Below are 17,727 nucleotides of genomic sequence, written 5' to 3' on the forward strand. Positions count from 1 at the left end.
TTCAATGTGAACACGTTAAATAAAGTTTTAATGGCTCAAAATGTCTATAAAAATATATTATCATGCTCTTCCAAGTTTTATTTTATCAACACCTGCGCCGTGGGATTTTGGTTCGTGTAGTAAATAAGAAGATAATGTCTGCAAATTTGGCCACGGATTATCCACATGATGGAGTGCAGGCATTAAATAATAACATGACCAAAGGCGGAACAAAATTGCGCCACAAGAGTTGAAATAAATATTTAATAATTTTAGGGACATTTACATACACACCCCCTCCCCCAATTCCTATGTAAAGGCGGCATGTATATAAAAATTAAAGTTTAGGGTTAGAGATGTAAATACATAGGAGTTGAGGGTTATGCATGTAAATCTTCCATAATATAATCACCCTCTAGTATCTCCTGAGACAATCTTCAAGAAAAGATGCTAAGAAATTTGACCTCAACAAGTAAAAATGAAAAATTACAATTTTATATAACGACCCAATGATCAAGAGATTCTATGGATTAAACAATTCGGGAATTGCAGGGGGGTGAGGCATAGAAATTCAAAAACCCACTTATGCCTTGTATTGAACAATTACAAAATTGCAAGCATGTCTTGCCTGCCCAAGAGTTGGGCACCATTAAGTATGTACTCACCGAATAAATGGTCCAACATGATGGAACCGATGCTATATATAAATATCTGCGAGCAGATTCCAGCTCTTCCCAAACTAGCACAAAAGACCAAAACATGTAGGCATGTAGAGGCGTTTGATTAATCATTATGTTCTGCCAACAGCACAAGCCCGTAAGAGCAAATCTACCTAACATTTATCCAAAATGAGAATTTGTTTAGGATAAAAATGCAAAATAAATCAGCTAATGGATCAAGGGTCTATTTGGGGGGGTGGGGGTTTTGGGGGCGGCTAAATGCAAGGAATAGTTGTGGAACTCCTGATGAAATTGGATTTTTTAGATTTTTTAAGTTTTGGCTCCATAAAAAGAGTTGCTTCCCACAATTTTTTGAAGGATAATTTTCATAAATACCACACAATTCTTATTTGTTCAAATCTAACACCTAAACTTCAATTTCCATATTTCTCACCTTAACTATGCATGAAAATGTGTATTTCACTTTTTAAAAGTTAAAATAATGACATTTTTTCATGTGATATATGAAAGATTTGGCTCGTATAAAAGTAAAAAAGTAAAATTTATGTGTTAGATATTTAAATACATAGAAATTGGATGGTATGTATGTAAATGCCTCTTTTTTTAAAAAAGAAAAATGTACACACAAGAGTTGCCAAAATGAAAGCAAAGCAATGGAACTGCTTGTTATAAAAATCAAAGCAGTGAAAAAATTGCCCAAACTGACCTAACTTTAAGTTCAGCTTTTGACCAACAGCAACTGAGCTCTCTGTTGGATTTCTCTGAGCAGACTAATAGTAGAAGACAGAGAATTCATCCCCTGCTTCCAGGTCTCTGCAACATGGATCAAATCTTGAATGACAGAAATTTCTTTATGTTTTAGGGCACTTCGACCATGTTGGCGATTATCAAAAACACCCTCAAAATCATTTGATTTTTCCACGGATTTCTGAAGAACTGAGGAAGGTACCCCTATCATACTCCAAAGCAAATAAGTTTCAATTAGGAAACATAAACATCAAAAATAAAATTAAAGCAAGATTTGCATACATATCACTTAATTCCTATGTATTTACATATATAACAATTAAACTTCATATTTTACCTATGTACCACCTTACCTATGCATGAAAAGGCGTACTTCACATTTTAAAAGTTAAAATAATACTATTTTTTATGAGACACAGAAAAAAGTAAAATCTAGCTATTAGAAATGTAAATGCCCCACTAAAACATGGCTGAGGGATGCTATACCAGCCAGACGAGCAACATTTACACCATAGCTTTTGGGACAAGAACCAGGGGTCAATCTGTAAAGGAACGTGACCTCTTCCATGCCATCTAACCCATTTCCCACTTTACAGGCCATATGACACACAGATACCTGAAAATAGAACGGAGAATCCACAATCATTATGGCTCAAACGAAGGCATAATATTTGACATCACAAGAACAAAAATATTTATTACTTTCGGGTTTTTGGCAAAATCTGCAGCTAATCGGTGGTAATGAGTAGAGAACATGCCCCTGCATTGAGTCTCATGAACCAGATACTGTAAAACAGATCCAGCAATTGCTTGTCCATCAGAAGTCGATGTTCCGCGACCGAGTTCATCGAGTGCTACAAAGGAATGTCCGGTCGCTGATGACAACACAGATGCTGTTTCCGAAAGCTCAGTCAGGAATGTACTTTGGCCGGTGATAATGTGGTCTCTTGCTCCCATGCGAACAAAGATGCGATCAACTGGTGAGAGCTCAAAGCTCTCTGCTGGAACATCAGCTCCAATCTAAACAAAACCAAACCATCACATAAAGGCCAAAAGCCCCTTTGGCATCAATTTTAATTTCTATGTTTATTTGCATTTTTCCTTTTATTTTAAAAAACGTGCTTGCTTTTGTGTATTTATTGTATACTTTTATTTTAATTAATTTGTTTTTAAAAAACTCTAAAAAATTTATGACAGCTGAACATATTTTGTTTAAATCAAAACATAAATAAAATGAAAATGAAAAACAAAAACTAAAAAACAAAAGATAAAAGTGATCCCAAACAGCCCCTAAGTTAATTGGAATTTGCAAATCCACACAAAAGTAATTGCAAATCAAACGCAAAAAAGGTTACCTGTGCTAGGATTATGGACATGCAAACTTGACGAAGAAGGGTGGATTTACCGCCCATGTTAGGGCCCGTGAGAAGGATAAAGCTGGCATGTTCAGTTCCGCCAATACTCACATCATTGGGAACGAAGGAGCGGTCTCCCAAAGAATCAATGCGGAGAGTAGGATGTCCTAAGCTTTTAGCAAATAAGAAGGGAGTGATGCTACTCTCTGAATCCTTTATTTCATTGATAATCGGCCGACATGTAGGTCCATCATAATAGTCGCTAGCAATTGCGAGACTGATTAAGACATCTAATTCTGCAAGATGTCCTCAGTTAGGTTCATAAAAATAAATTTACAAAAAAAAAAAAAAAACAGAGAGAAATAGGCTACTAGAGCTGGCGGATATGAAAATGGTTGCTTCACAGAATCCAAACCATAAAAAAAGGGCTTTAAGACAACCATTGAGCTGGCCAATATTTTTTAAAGGTCAAAATGCAATCAGACGCACAAAGATTCCTTCTTTGATTCAATGCAAAAAGGTGCAAAATAAAGTAGTGGAATTACTAACTATATTGCTCATGATTACTTGATTTGCCAAACCTAAATCACAACAATTAATAGTTTTCAACAAATAGAATAATGCATTTAATAAAAAAAAAAATTTAACTATTCGAAATCCAAAGAAAACGTACTTATAAAGAATGAAGTTTTGAAAATAAAAAAGAAATCATGAAATTTAGTTAGAGACCAACTAAAAACTGATGAGTGGTGGAGACGGTGTTAAGTGAGGAAAAAATTAGTCACCAAGAAGCTTCTAGACGATACACCAAGATACATTCTCAAAAAATTGTGAGAGAGAAGCTACTAACACTAGTAGCCAGAAGAATTTAAGAATACTGGTAGCCTGGCGAGGAGAACTTGTAATAAAAGAAAGCTAAAAAAATAAAAAAAATTATAAAGAAATAAAAAGAATAATAAAAAAATAATAAATAAACAAATAAGTTTTTATTAAATAGTTTAAAATAAGCTTTTCAATTATAATTGCATATTGAAGTCTGAAATGACATAAAAGATTGGAGGAAAATAAATTACATATGAAGGTACATTTTAAAGAATTAAGTCATACAAAATTACCCCAAGTCGTGTTGGAAGAAGATGTGATGTACCTGTGCATGTTAAATGAAATGATAAAAGTGTACGTTCAAGTATAATTTGATGGCACCTTCGGGTACATTTTGATGATACTTTCAAGTACATTTTCAGAGTAGCTTCGGACACATTTTTTTTTAGGATACCTTCGGGCATGACGGTAATCCTATTATGACTATTAAAGAAATTAAAATGATAAATACTTGAAGTGAAATGGGAATGAGTAAAATTAAAATGAAAGTTTAAGTTTTCATAAAATAGTGAGCCGTATTTTTTTTATCATTCATGCATGGTATAAGCATCATAGTTTAATGAGAATAAATATTATAATTACTCACTAAGTCAATTTCATAATTGAAATTAATATTCTCTTTCAAGAGAAAAAAAGTTTTGGGTTGATATGTCTGATAGGAGAGATTTGGTTTACAAGGAGAAAGACTGCAACTAATAGTTACTAGTTATGATATGTTTGTAGTTTTCTTTAACTGTTTCCTCATATATTGATATATTGTTCAATACTGATTTGAAATGTGATTTTCAAATTATGTTGTTGTTTTTTGATGTTTAATTGTGTCATACTTTGTAAATTAGTGGCTCTTTTATATATTAAAAGTTTCTGAGAAATTTTGTGAGAAGTGAAATGAAATGTTAATACCGTAAACCGCAATTCTCGCCTCAGTTAATTCTAAGCACCAGACCGGGTCGTAACAGAACTACCGAGAAGCAACTAACACTAGCAAGAAACACCATAGAACTAGCAAATAATGACTCAAAGACTACGATAGCCAATGATGGGACGTGAGCATTCTTGCCTCCTAATTATTGTGTCAAATGCTAAACAAAATCTCAAAATCTAAATAGAGATTCATTTTGAATCGAGGCAAAATATGTGGTGCTATGACATTGTGCAATGTGGCATGTGCTTGTTGCCATTAGATCGTGTGTCACAACCAAATAATGCACAGAACCATGCATTACTTCACTTGGCTCTTAAGCAAACTTTTAACAACTTCGGTGCTAACAAATAAATTTCAATTATCAGGGCAACCAGATACTACACCAAAGAAACGAATCTTAATTTAAAAATGCAGAAATAACTGGAAGATGAATTGCTTACAACATGGAAGTTGTCATTATAAGAAATTTTAAGATCAAAGAAATTTAACCTAGTGTATGTGTCCAAGCATATAATTGTCAATAACAAGAACGTGAATATTAAGTAAAAGTGTATGGTCTCCCTATCTGAAAATATAACAAATCACCTGCAACGACGGAAACTAATTGTCTCCATTTGCTATGGTGCTCACTGAATTGCTCCATCAGCTTCAACAAAATTCCATGCAATTTAGATTCTTTTTCAGCTTCTGCTCTTGACAGTTCCGATATATACTTCTTAATGTCTGCCGTCCAGTATCTAAAAAATCCCTGCAAATAAAAAGTTTTGATAAGATGACAGAATTAGACAACGTTTTTTGCAAGAAAAAAAACCATAAATACATCAAGGAAAAAAAAAACAAATACAGCAAGAATGGAAATTGAACGCAGAAAATGACAATAATGTTTAGAAACATTAAAGCACAAATGATAAGAGCAAAGAAGCTTGTTTGAATAGTACATGATCGAATCACTGCTTCATCGTACAGATTTGAAACAAAAATGCTAACCAGATCAAAGATCTGCTATAACAATTAGCATCACTAATATTCTAACACGTAGAAGTTTTGGACATCATCATATCCATGCAGCAAAAATATCTCGAACTCCACATTGAAACCAAAAAGACTTCGATACCTGGTACCAAAGTTAAGTCAATCAAAGTAAATATTATTACTAAAAGCAGATATATGATTAGAACCAAAAATACTTGAAACGGGGAGCAACAATAGACGTGACACAAAGGCGACCCCACAAGAGGTTGATCTAGAGGTGGTGGTGGTTGGTTACGTGGAGTGGACAGCACGGTAAGGGGACGGAATGGTGGTAGGGGTGGCGGTGGGCAGTAATAGCAGCAATCCAGGGATTGTGGGGTTGTTGTTTGGGGATGACAACAAGCCTAGGCGGCAGACAGCGAAATGACAGCAATCAAACAGCAGGGGGGTGACAGCAAGGTGAGCGCTTGTTTAGGAAGCAGCGGCAGGGCAAAGGAAAGGGAGGAGGGTTGATTTTGGAAGGCAACAGCAGAGGTGTGTGGAGTACAGTAGAGGTGTGTGGAGTTCTAGAAGGGGGGCAACAAAGTAGACTGCAGGAAACAGCTATAAGGGATGTCCGGTGGCTGCAGCAGAGGAGGTAACGAGGAGGCGGCTGGGTGGTAGGAGGCTGGTAAGATGGTTGGTGGTTGGATGGCAGAAGGCTATAAGGTGATAGTAGGTTGGGAAGGGTGGCAGGAAAGCATGGGGGCTGCAGAAACTACGCAGGCACCGTTCTTCAGGACCGGAGCACCCACTCGTCATTAGATACAACCCTAGAAAGGGAAATCAAAGACGCAGATGGTTGTCTTGACAGAATACATGTCAAAAACTGAGAATCCAAACCCTAATACAACGCATATGTAGGAAAGAACTGGGAGGAAGGATAAAAGAAAATGTGTTGAAAATTGTAAAGAAATCGAAAGAAGAGCCGCTCAATTCGGCTCAGCATCATTTGCGTGACCCGGATGCCAGGTCTAGTCTAGGTAGTAGTAGACACCTGCACCAATCTCATGGGGTTGAGGAAGCTTCAAACTCATTAGTTGAAGCTTTTGTCTCCTTAAAGTATGGCGTCAGGTAGACCATGTTGAAGATAGCGGAAATGACACAATATCCTAATAAGTCAGTCATGTAGGTGTTGTCATTCTGAAGCACATCCTGGTAAAATAAGTATTTATCCTCTTTTGGCACAAACTGAGCTAGTGTTGCATATCGACATAGATTTTTATAAAGCAACTCCCAAGCCATTAAATTTATAATTTTCCTCTTACACTCATCATGCTCGGCAGGCACATCTGATAAACAAATTCGTCAAGAAAAACTAACTCTAGATTGAAATCTATGGCAGAATGAGCAATTCTCAATAACAAACACTCAAGAGATGTCTCCTTCTTCTATTAAAAGAACTGGATCCCAATGTAGAATATTCTTTCCCGCAAAACTCCTATGGCAATTTCCAACACTGCGGGTCATCCCTCATGTCTAACCATTTGTCTGTGGGTATACTATTGAACTGAATTTAATACCCAACTGACCCCATATGATCTTCCAAAAATAGTTCAAAATATTCTCATATTTGATATGTTGGATCTCCCTTAGCTGAGGCAACTCAGAAGGTAAACTATTTATCTAAAAATTTTAAAATTCTCTTATATGAGCCTATAGTGTGTCCGATATCAACTTCTCAAACACATGACCTTTTGTACTTCTCATGTCAATCCTGTTGATGCTCCTCTCAATGACTGAAAAAAGTAGTTTGAAGTACCACAATCTCATACTCTGCATGAATGCTCATTATCTCAGACTCTCTCATCTAGAACAACTATTGTTAACCCCGTCAAATTATCTCTCATGGGCTCAGCTCGAATTACATGTATCTCTCCCACATCAGTTGGCAACTAGTACCCCTCTTTTGTGTCATCACTTTCTTCAATATATACAATATTATTGTTCATTTCTTCAACTGCTCCCTGTTAGATGAAATAGACTGTACTCTTGTTTGGCCAATCTGATGCACTATGCCCAAAATCTTGGCACTTGACACACTTTCTGGCTGCGAAAAATTTGTGAATGTTGTTAGGCTCCACATGTTCTCCACTTTGAATTAGTTTCTTCTCGGGAGAGGTCGACTTGGATGTTCCCCTCAATGTACTCCGACTACAAGATCATAGGGTTGAACTCTGTCTGTAAGATGTTGAGGTATCCGGTGATGTTTTACACTTTTGAAGCTAGGGTCTGAACATCCTATCTATAATGAATTGGTAGATACTGTCACTATATCTTTTGTCATAGACTAGGTAATAATTTTACTCTTTCATTCTTGTTGTCTAAGAATCTTCAAATTCTCCTATCATAGATACACATTCTTCTTTAACTTGTTAGCGATCAGTTTCATAATTATGTCCGGTGAGACGTTGATACAAAAAGACACATTCTGCGGTCTAGAGTCACTCAATGAACTCGTCGAGATCCATGTGGAGATCAAACTATGATAATTTCATCTTTACTTAAGATCCTGACTTTTTGACATTTTATGAAAAATCTTCAGGGTAGTGGTTCCTCTTTGGAATCTATCTTGTGGAAGAGATTTACTGCAGTCTTTCGATCTGGTAAGAAATTGTTATGGCTACGGGTGACCCTTTTGAATTGCCTCCTCTAGAAGAAGGTAAGCCTCTGTTGCAGTTGGAGGATGATACATCTCGGAACCAAAATCAGCAAACAAACTATGACGAAGCAAAATAGATAGGTGGAAAAAACAGAAACTAGGCCTGCTCATACAAGTGATCAAAGGAAACAAGAAATATACAAGGTTGATTTACTATTCAAGAGGTAGATCGTCTCTTCCACACCCTAGACATCGCTAGGAACACCACAAGAAGAAATAAAACAACAGTCACAACAAAACATGCATAAAAGAAAACAAACACTAGGTTTTTCCCCTTAAAGAATCCCCCCATAGCCTTTTGAAAACATTTTTTTCCCACTTTCCCTCCAAACCTAATTTAATTTTCCCTCGTGGACCCAAAACTCTCCCCGCCTTCTTCTCCTACGACAAAATGCAGCTCCGCCTCGTCGCCGGAACAGGATTGACCCGTCTGTGGGTTTAGCTGGCCATCGGGAGGGCATTCGACCGGCCACAGTGGGAGGGTGCATTCGATCAATCCCTCCTAGATCGGTCCCATGATGGGCAAAACATTACTCCTCTGTCAAAGAAGTACCTTGTCCTCAAGGTGGAAGGATGAAAACTACTTGTGGATCACATTGTAAAGCTCCCATGTTACTTCATAGTGTAGCAATCTTTTCCACTTAACCAATACCTCCTGCGTTCCCCCTATTCCTCGGCGCACTCCTTCAATTTCTAACAGCTCCAGAATCACCTACAAGTCCTCCGAAGCGTTGGCGGTAGTGTAGATAAGGGTGTGTGATCTCCAATTGCACGTCTTAGTTGCGATATATGGAAGACTGGGTGTAGTGCGGGCGATGGTGGTGACTTCAAACGATAGGCCACTACCCTGAAGTTTGCCATCACCTCATAAGGCCTAAAATATCGCGGTGACAGTTTCTCGCTTATCCTCCTGGCCAATGTCTTTTATCGGTAGGGCTTCAGTTTCAAGTAAACCATGTCTTCTGATTCAAATTGCATCTCTCCTGTGTTCGTTCGCCTTCCTCTTCATAATTTGTTAAGCTCTCGGTAAATGCTCCTTAAGCTCTGTTAGTATCCTATTCCTCTCCTCCAAGTACTGATAGACGTTTAATATCAGTGTGGTACCATGCCCATAATGCAACAAGTTAGATGAGTCCCGCCCATACAATATCTTGAAGGGAGTGGTCTGTGTGCAGTGTGATACGAAGTATTGTACCAATATTCAACCCATGTAATCCACTTATCCCATAGCTTTGGTGCATCGACTACAAAAAGCATGTATGTTTCCACACTCCTGTTGACCACCTCCGTATGCTCATCGGTCAAAGGATGATATGCGGTGCTTCTTTTAAGAACTATCTCTTGCAACCCGAATCGCTCCTTTCAGAAGTGGCTGAGAAACACATTGTCCCAATCCGATAAAATCGATTCCAGCACCCCATGCAAATGGAACGCTTCACGAATAAACACCGCCGCGATTGAGACCACAGTGTAAATATGTTGCAAGGAAATGAAATATGCATACTTAGGCGGTCGACGACCGCCATGAACACCATGAACCCTTTTGACTGTGGCAGCCCCTCGATAAAATTCATCGTCACTTCTTCCCAAACCTTCCTCAGTAATGTTAAGGTTGTAGTAACTCTCCTAGTGTTGTGCTCAAGTACTTGTGTTGTTGGGACGTGTCACATTTTGCTATCATGTCCTCCACATCTCTGTGCATCCCTATCCAATAAAGTTCTGCTCAAGAAGAATGTTTGTACCCCTAAATGTCCCCCGATCGCACTGCCATTAAACTTCTGTAATAATCTGAGAATATACTCCAGTTTCTAGGGTAGCACGAATCGCCACTGGTGGAATAGTTGTTATCCCCTCAATGCATATCCTGGATGATTGGTTGGATCCTATAGTAACTCGACTCTTATCTTCCTCAGTTCCTCACCCCTTTCGCTCTCCTGTCTCAAGGCTTCCGAATCTAGAACCAAGGGTACTGACAGAACATTTAATTGGGGTTCCTCCACTTTTATCGACAGTGCGTCAGCTACTTTGTTCTCCAATCCCGATCGGCACTGAATCTTAAAATCATAGCCTTATAGCTTATATAGCCATCTTTGATGCTCTTCAATCACCAATCACTGCTCTAGAAGATACTTTAAACTCCTCTGATCTGTCCTAACCAAAATCTCACCCCAATCGGCAGGGTCGTCACTTCTAAATAGTCAGGACAATTGCCATCAATTCCCGCTCATATACTGATTTTAATCTCGCTCTGACCGTAAAAACTTGATTGAAGTAGGCAATCAATCACTAATCCTGCATGAGCACTACTCTCAATCCGTACCTTGACACATCCGTCACCACCACAAATGGCTTACTAAAATTTAGAAGTGCTAAAACTGGGATGCTAGTCATGGCCTCTTCAGATGTTCAAATGTATGTGTCGCAGCTTCACCCCATTTGAAATTGTTTTTTCTCAACTGCTCTGTCAATGGTCATGTTATCGTGTCATCCTCTTAAAAACTTTCCATAGTATCCGGTGAGACCCAAGAATCCTCTCAACTCCTTCAAATTCCTTAGTAAAGGCCAATTAATCATAACCTCGATCTTGGACTGGTCCTCTACTACCCTCGTTCTAGTTAAATGTCCTAGATACTCCACCTGTAACTGTGTAAAAGAATATTTTTTTAAGTTAGCATACAACTGGTGCTCCCTCAACATCTCCAGAATTGTCCTCTGGTGCCCCACATGTTGTCTTTGTACGATTATAGAATAGAATATCATCAAAGAAAACTAGGACAAATTTCTAGAGATAAGGTTGAAAAATTTTATTCGTGTCATCAGAGCGTTGGTAAGGCCAAATGTCATCACTAAGAACTCATAATGTCCTGAATGTGTCCTGAATGTTGTCTTGTGCACATCCGTTGGAATCATCCTGATCTGGTGGTACCCTGACTTAAGATCAATTTTTTAGAAAATGAGTGCCCCATAAAGCTCATCCAGTAACTCATTAATCATTGGAATAGAAAACTTGTCCAACAAAATTTCCTTGTTCAAAGCCCGATAATCCACGCAGAATCTCCAACTGTCATCTTTTACCAATAGGATGGGAAACACTAGGCCTGATAATCTCAATCTTGAGCATCTCTCAGATCAACTTCCCTATCTCATCTTTCTGAATCTGGGGGTACCAATATGGTTTGACGCTGATCGGAGAAACACCCTCCTTCAATGTAATAGGGTGCTCGCATTTTCTCAGAGGAGGTAACCCGCTTGGCTGCTGAAAAACATCAGTAAACTGTCGTAGGAGCTGCTAAACCCCTTTCGGAAACTCTGCCAACTCTGAATCTTAAACCTCCTCAATGCTCTACAACTCCACCAAGTAACCCATTCCCGCTCCTCGAATTGAATTGACCATGATTTTGAGTGAGACCATGGTTTTGCATAAGCTAGCATCCCTTCACTTGGAACTCCATCGTCAATCTCTCCTAATGTTCGCAGTCACTTCATCCCCAAAAATCACAACTTTGCTGCCCAAATCTAAAGGAAGTCTTCCACAACGGATTTCCAATCCACCTTCGTCTCTCCTAATGTTCGCAGTCACTTCATCCCCGAAAACCACATCTTTGCTGCCCAAATCTAAAGGAAGTCTTCCACAACTTGTATGTCATATAGTGTTAGAATCAACCCCTTGCAAATTCCCCGACTTTTCTCTACCTTCCCTGTCCCCATAATGACGCTGAAGCTCCCGATAGTCACCAGCTTCAACCCTAGCTTCTCCACAACCTGATTTGAGATGAATTTATGCGTGACCCAGCTATCTACCAACACCACAATCAATTGTTCCCCGATCCACCTTACTTTCATGGTGTGATTTAAAATAAATCTCACCACTAAATTGAAGGACACCTTCGCCACATATAAATGCAAATGCTCCTCCACCATCGCATCCTCTTCTGATCCCTGAATCTCTGTATCCTCCTCTTGAACTAACAGAATCTGAAGAGTGTATTCCTTGCAACGATGTCTTGGGTGTAATTCTCATCTCAGAAGTAACATAATATTTTTTGCTCTTTTATCCTGCACTTCTGCATCTGTGAATGCTTGAAACTACCCCCGGGGTGGGGCCCTATATTCTTCTCTTTCGAAGCCTCTTTCTAAAACGACACCGTCTGGGTCCTTACTGACATGACTGTCAGGGTGCTCTTGTAGAATCCTCTTATGTTGTCGCTTTTACTGATCTTCTTCACCTATTTCTTGTCCTCCATCATCTGAGCGAGCTATATCATTTCACTTAATCCTCGCAGTCTCAAGGGACAAATGACCGCTCCTTTGTCGAGCTTCAGGTTTTTCAAGTTCCTTTCCAAGCCTGTTAAAAAAGTTGACCGACACCTCCCTGACAAGAGCTTGAACTTCTCTTAGCACTCCATCGCAGCCCCCTCCTAAGTCAGAGCGTAGAACTGCTCGTGTAGGTTTCCATCCTGAATGACTCAGAAACGTTCCAACAAACAATCTCAAAACTTCTCCCATGAGTGTATCATATACCTTGCCTTCATCCACTGAAACCATGTTAAAGCCTCTCCTCCAAGCAATATCCCGCTTCCATGAGCTTCTCTTCCTCAGTTAACTCGTTCATCACAAAGAATTGAACTACCCAATATGTCCATCCATGTGCATCCTCCTCTTCAAAGATTAACATCTTCAGTTTCCTAACCCCTTACACCATCCCTTCTTCAATTTTCGGCCCATCACTCTCTATCGGAAGTCTCCACTCCCTCTCCTCTTGGAGTCCTAGGGGGGCGCTCTAGTAAGTAGATGACGTCTTTTTCATTGTCTTATCGCTTGATCTCCTTCCCCTTTGACCTAACCAAGGATTCCTTGATCAATCCTTAGTTAGAATTGGCAACTTGAGCGATTGGCACGACCTTGGCTTGCATCTCCATGAGTTTTTTCATCATCTCCCGCATTTCTCTTATGCTTTCAAATCCACTCTCCATTCGACTTTCAATAGAAGAAAACCTAGCCTGCTTGTTGGTGACCTCTTTTCCATTTTTGATTTGATTTGCCTTACCTCGCCTTCTAGCACATCCACTTTCTTTGTTGTCATCTCATCATCTATGCTCTGATACCCATTTGATACGCCTCAAAACCCAAATCGGCGAACAAAGTACAACGTAACGACAATAGATAAGTGAAAAAAACACAGACGAGAGCTTTTCTTACAAAGGATCAAGGAAAACAAGAAAGATACAAGGTTGATATCCTATTTGAGAGGTAGATTGTCTTTCCTACATCCTGGACATCGCTAGGAACAACACAAAAAGAAAGAAAACAACCACAACAACAAAACATGGTATTTCCCCTTAAAGAACCCCCCATGCCTTTTGAAAATTTTCCTTCTCTGCTTTCCCTCCAAACCTGTTTAAATTTCTCCTCCTTGAGTATGTAATTAAGTCTCTCGCGGACCCCAAACTCTCCCCGCCTTATTTTCCTGAGGCAAAATATCGCTCCACCTTTTCACTTGAATAGGATCGGCCTGCATGTGGGTTTGGCAGGCCGATGGGAGGGCATTCGACCGATCCCATGATGGGCGTAACCGAGGATTTCCCGTTGCATCTATTCTATGGTAAGTTCCTGAACATCTCTTTGCGGGTTTCTCAACAGCGATATTGTGTCATTTTCTCCTGATCAGGTCTCAAGCTATTATCTCTTCGTTGGCATGGTAAGAGGTTAGGTTTGAGTAGTTGGAAAAAGTGTATTGGGCGATGTAGGGTAGGAAAGAAAATTTTGGGTTAGGTGGTGGAGGATTGGGATAACCATAAAATAAGTTGATTTTAAGCTAACTCTAGCACCAGATGGCACCGAAATTAACTCAAAAAATAATAAGAAAGTAAATATTATTATTGAAACCAAATATGTGATTACAACAAAACACACTTGAAAGGAAAAACAACAACAAACATGAGACACAGACGCCCCTACAAGAGATTCATCCAAGGGTGGTGGTAGCAGGTTACATGATTGTGGATGATGTGGTAAAGAGTCGGAACGGTGGTAGCGGTGTTAGCAGGCGGTAATAGCAGCAACACGGGGATTGTGGGTTGTGGGTTGAGGATGGCAGCAAACCTGAACGGAAGAACAACAGGTTGACATCGATAAAACAATAGTTACTGTTTGGGGGAGATAAAAATGTGGGCACAAGTTAGGGGGGCAAAGGCAACGTAAAGGAAAGGGAGAAGGGTTACTTTTGGAAGGCGGTAGCAAGGGTACATGGAGTTCTGGAAGGGGGACAGGAAGGGGGACTGCGAGAAATAGCTGTAGGGGTTGTCTGGTAACTGCAGTAGGGGAGAAGGGCAAGGAGGCGCGACTAGGTAGGAGGCTGCTACGTTGGTCGGCGATTGGATGGCAGGAGACAGTAATGTGATAGGTGGTTGGGAAGAGCAGCAAGGAGGTGTGGGGGCTGCAGGAACAGCACAGGCATTGTTCTTTGGAGCAGCTACAGTGAATACAGTGACCGAGGCAACGAACAAAAGGTTATGCAGTGGAAACTCAAGGATAGTCACCACATCGGAACGAAATACAGCTGGAGTATTGATACATCAAAATAATATAATGTTTTAAACACATATTTTATGCTTATTTTTTGAGATATTGCACTTAAAGAAGGGTATTTTCATGTTTTTGTTGCAGGTATATCATTTTAGGCATTTGGAGCAAAAATGATAAAAAGGACGAAATTTGGAACCAAAACATAGAATTTTGGGATTCTGGCGCATGATGCGCCGTTTGACAGAGAACTGGCGCATGATGCGCTAGAGACGATTTTTTGCAAATTAAAGCGGTTCGGATTTTTTGCAAATTAGATTTTTTGCAAATTAAAGCGGTTCGAGACGAACTTTGCGTGAATTTTCAAATGAACACTTACTCTACACACTTATTAGAGTAATTCTATGCATCTAGACACTTTGGAAGATTCTTTTATGAAGAGATATATCTCTTTGATCAAATGACACATCTTTTGAATTCAAAAAAGTTGACTTTTGGAAGAAACTTTTGGAGAGGAATTTTGATTTCTTTTTCAAATGAGGCAGCCCAAAATAAAGAGAAAACTTCATAGAGATGAAAAGAAGAGAAAGAGAGAGAGAGAGAAGGCGTGAGAGGCAAGAGGAGAGAAGAGAGAGCAGAGAAGAGGAGATTTTCTTCTAGGCTTGTAAGAGGAGTGGGAAGGTGAGAGATTTCTTTTTCATTAAACTTCTAAGAGATAATTGAGTGGGATTGTAAAGAGAGAAAGACTTGCAGAGAACTTCTAGAGATTTGCTTGGGAAGGATTATGAGATAAGTTGTGTCTTTTACTTCTTTTGTTTTGTAAACTTGTTTTTATATATGAAATCTGTGTTTTGTCGTACCCTTCTCATGAATTCTGAATAGTCTTCTTTATCATTCTCCCTACTTTGAGATATGGTTTTGTGAAGAATTGATTTTATTTTTTACAGTTTTAAATGTTAATAATTTGTGATAATTTGAACTCTGATCTTTATTTATTTTTCGATCTAGCCAATTGAAATGCTAAAACTCGTTGAGAGAAATATGTTTTGAAAAAGGATATGATTTCTACAACATAGCACATTTAATTTCATGAGAGAGTATGTCATCCATGAGACTGAATGCAAATAAATAAGGAAATATACTTTGTTGAATGCAGAATTGAAGATTTTAAGGTGACAGATTAAAATCCACAATTTGGTCTAGTTGATTGGAAACTGATACAAGATTGTTAGCCCTCAGGTGAGGGAGTAGTGGGAGCTCTGAAGTGGCAGCCGGCATCCTCCCAGTCTAACCACGGGATTAGAGGCCAAACTCTGGATTAGTCAATGTTCTTTATAACACTTAGAAGATGGTAAATAATAGAACTACTTCTATTTGGTATAAAATAGTTTATATATATATATTTTCAAATGATTTCAATTTCTTCACAATCCATATACTCATTGTAAAGGGGAAGAATGCTTTCTTAAATTTGAACTTCCCGTTAAAACAAAAACTTTGTTTAGTTTTCATAAGTTTACTTTTGAAAGTTAGTTCTTAGTTAGTTAATTTTATTTTTCAACTGCATTTTACATAGCATTTAAATTCAAACTTCGCACTTTACTTTTATTTTTGTATTTTTAAATTATAAAATTATTTCAAAAACTTACTTCAAGGATTTTCCAACTTCCTTGTGGGATCGATATCTAAGACTCCATTAGAGCATTTTATTACATGAGCGATACATATACTTGCGTTGATTTTAACGGGGATTTGGCAGTTTAAAAAGAGTTTTAAAAGATAAACTATTTTCATAAAAGTTATTTTTGTTGGAATTATATTACACATTTATTATATATCTATCGTGTGTAATTTTGTAACATTGAAAAATATTTGCAAAATTTACATACCAAATCTATCCCGCGCATCAAGTATCACTCGTCCATAAATACAGCCCTAGAAGAGAAAGCTAAAGATGTCGATGGCTGTCATGACAGAAGACACGACAAAAATTGAAAATTAAAACCCTATTACAACAAATATGTAGAGACCAGAAAGGAATGAAGCATAAAAATAAACATGCTGAAAATTGGAAAGGAATAAAAAAAAAGTAGCCGCTCTCTTTGTCTTTGCGTTGTTTGTGCGACCCGGATGTCACATTTAGTCCAGGTTGCGGGAGACGTCAGTGTCAATATCCAACAATACAAAAAATAACTTTTAAACCAAAGACACTTCTATATCCATGTTGGATGGGACAATCCCCACAGAATGATTACAAACACCAAGTGCAATTTAAAAATATCAGCGAGTATAAAATTCAGGTAATTTTTAGAAAATAAAAAGTGTAATTATCTTTATCCTAGTCCTTCGATCATAATAAAAACATAGCTCAATGTGGTTTACAATGAGGTCAATCCCATACTTCAAACTAAAGTCATTTTATGCTTCTAACTAAAATGTTGCAGTTATCTTTTGCTTTAAACTCCACGAGTTGTGTTAAAATGATGTTTTTTTTTCCCCAAGGATCAAATGTATAATGGGAAGATTGACCAAATATTTTCCTATTTCTGTTGGATTACATCAGAGATTGGCTTTAAGCCCATATCTTTTTGCTTTAGTTATGGATGGTCTTACTGGACATCTACAGGAGGATGTACCTTGACTTTGGTGTATGTTTTTTTATGATGATATACTTCTTATGGATATAATTAAAGATTTAGCCCAGAAAAAAACTAGAATTATGGAGGTCTGCATTGGAGTCTAAAGGCCTTCACTTGAGTAGAACTAAAACTGAATACATGAAATGTAATTTTAGTAGTAGTAGCTCTAGTGAGAGAAGTGTGACTTTGGGTAATCAAATTATTAAAATGTGTGAATGATTTAGATATCTCGGGTCTGTTGTTCAAAGCGATGGTGATATAGATGGGGATGTTAATAGTAGAATTCAAGTTGGTTGGTTGAAGTGGAGGAATGCTTTGGGGCTTT

The 17,727-nt window shown here is 38.3% G+C and overlaps 1 protein-coding gene across 3 annotated transcripts in view; it reads right to left on the reverse strand.

Annotated features, from left to right (window-relative positions):
• Positions 1-320: 320 nt before the first annotated feature.
• Positions 321-17,727, reverse strand: part of LOC110023120 (DNA mismatch repair protein MSH6) — an 84,013-nt gene continuing 66,606 nt past the window's right edge. Inside the window, exons 15-20 of one of the 3 annotated variants that reach the window (XM_020722370.1) lie at positions 5,154-5,316; positions 2,762-3,057; positions 2,109-2,426; positions 1,893-2,022; positions 1,370-1,610; positions 321-776 (exon numbers count right to left, since the gene is read on the reverse strand). In XM_020722370.1, coding sequence (XP_020578029.1) covers positions 1,378-1,610; positions 1,893-2,022; positions 2,109-2,426; positions 2,762-3,057; positions 5,154-5,316 — 1,140 coding nt within the window. In that variant the 3' untranslated portion in view covers positions 321-776; positions 1,370-1,377. Of the gene's footprint in view, positions 812-1,365; positions 1,611-1,892; positions 2,023-2,108; positions 2,427-2,761; positions 3,058-5,153; positions 5,317-17,727 lie in introns of all 3 variants that reach the window. The other 2 variants (XM_020722368.1, XM_020722369.1) reach the window with 2 other exon arrangements.

This window comes from Phalaenopsis equestris, unplaced genomic scaffold, assembly GCF_001263595.1.
Source record: "Phalaenopsis equestris unplaced genomic scaffold, ASM126359v1 Scaffold000212, whole genome shotgun sequence".
Taxonomy (NCBI): Eukaryota; Viridiplantae; Streptophyta; class Magnoliopsida; order Asparagales; family Orchidaceae; genus Phalaenopsis; species Phalaenopsis equestris.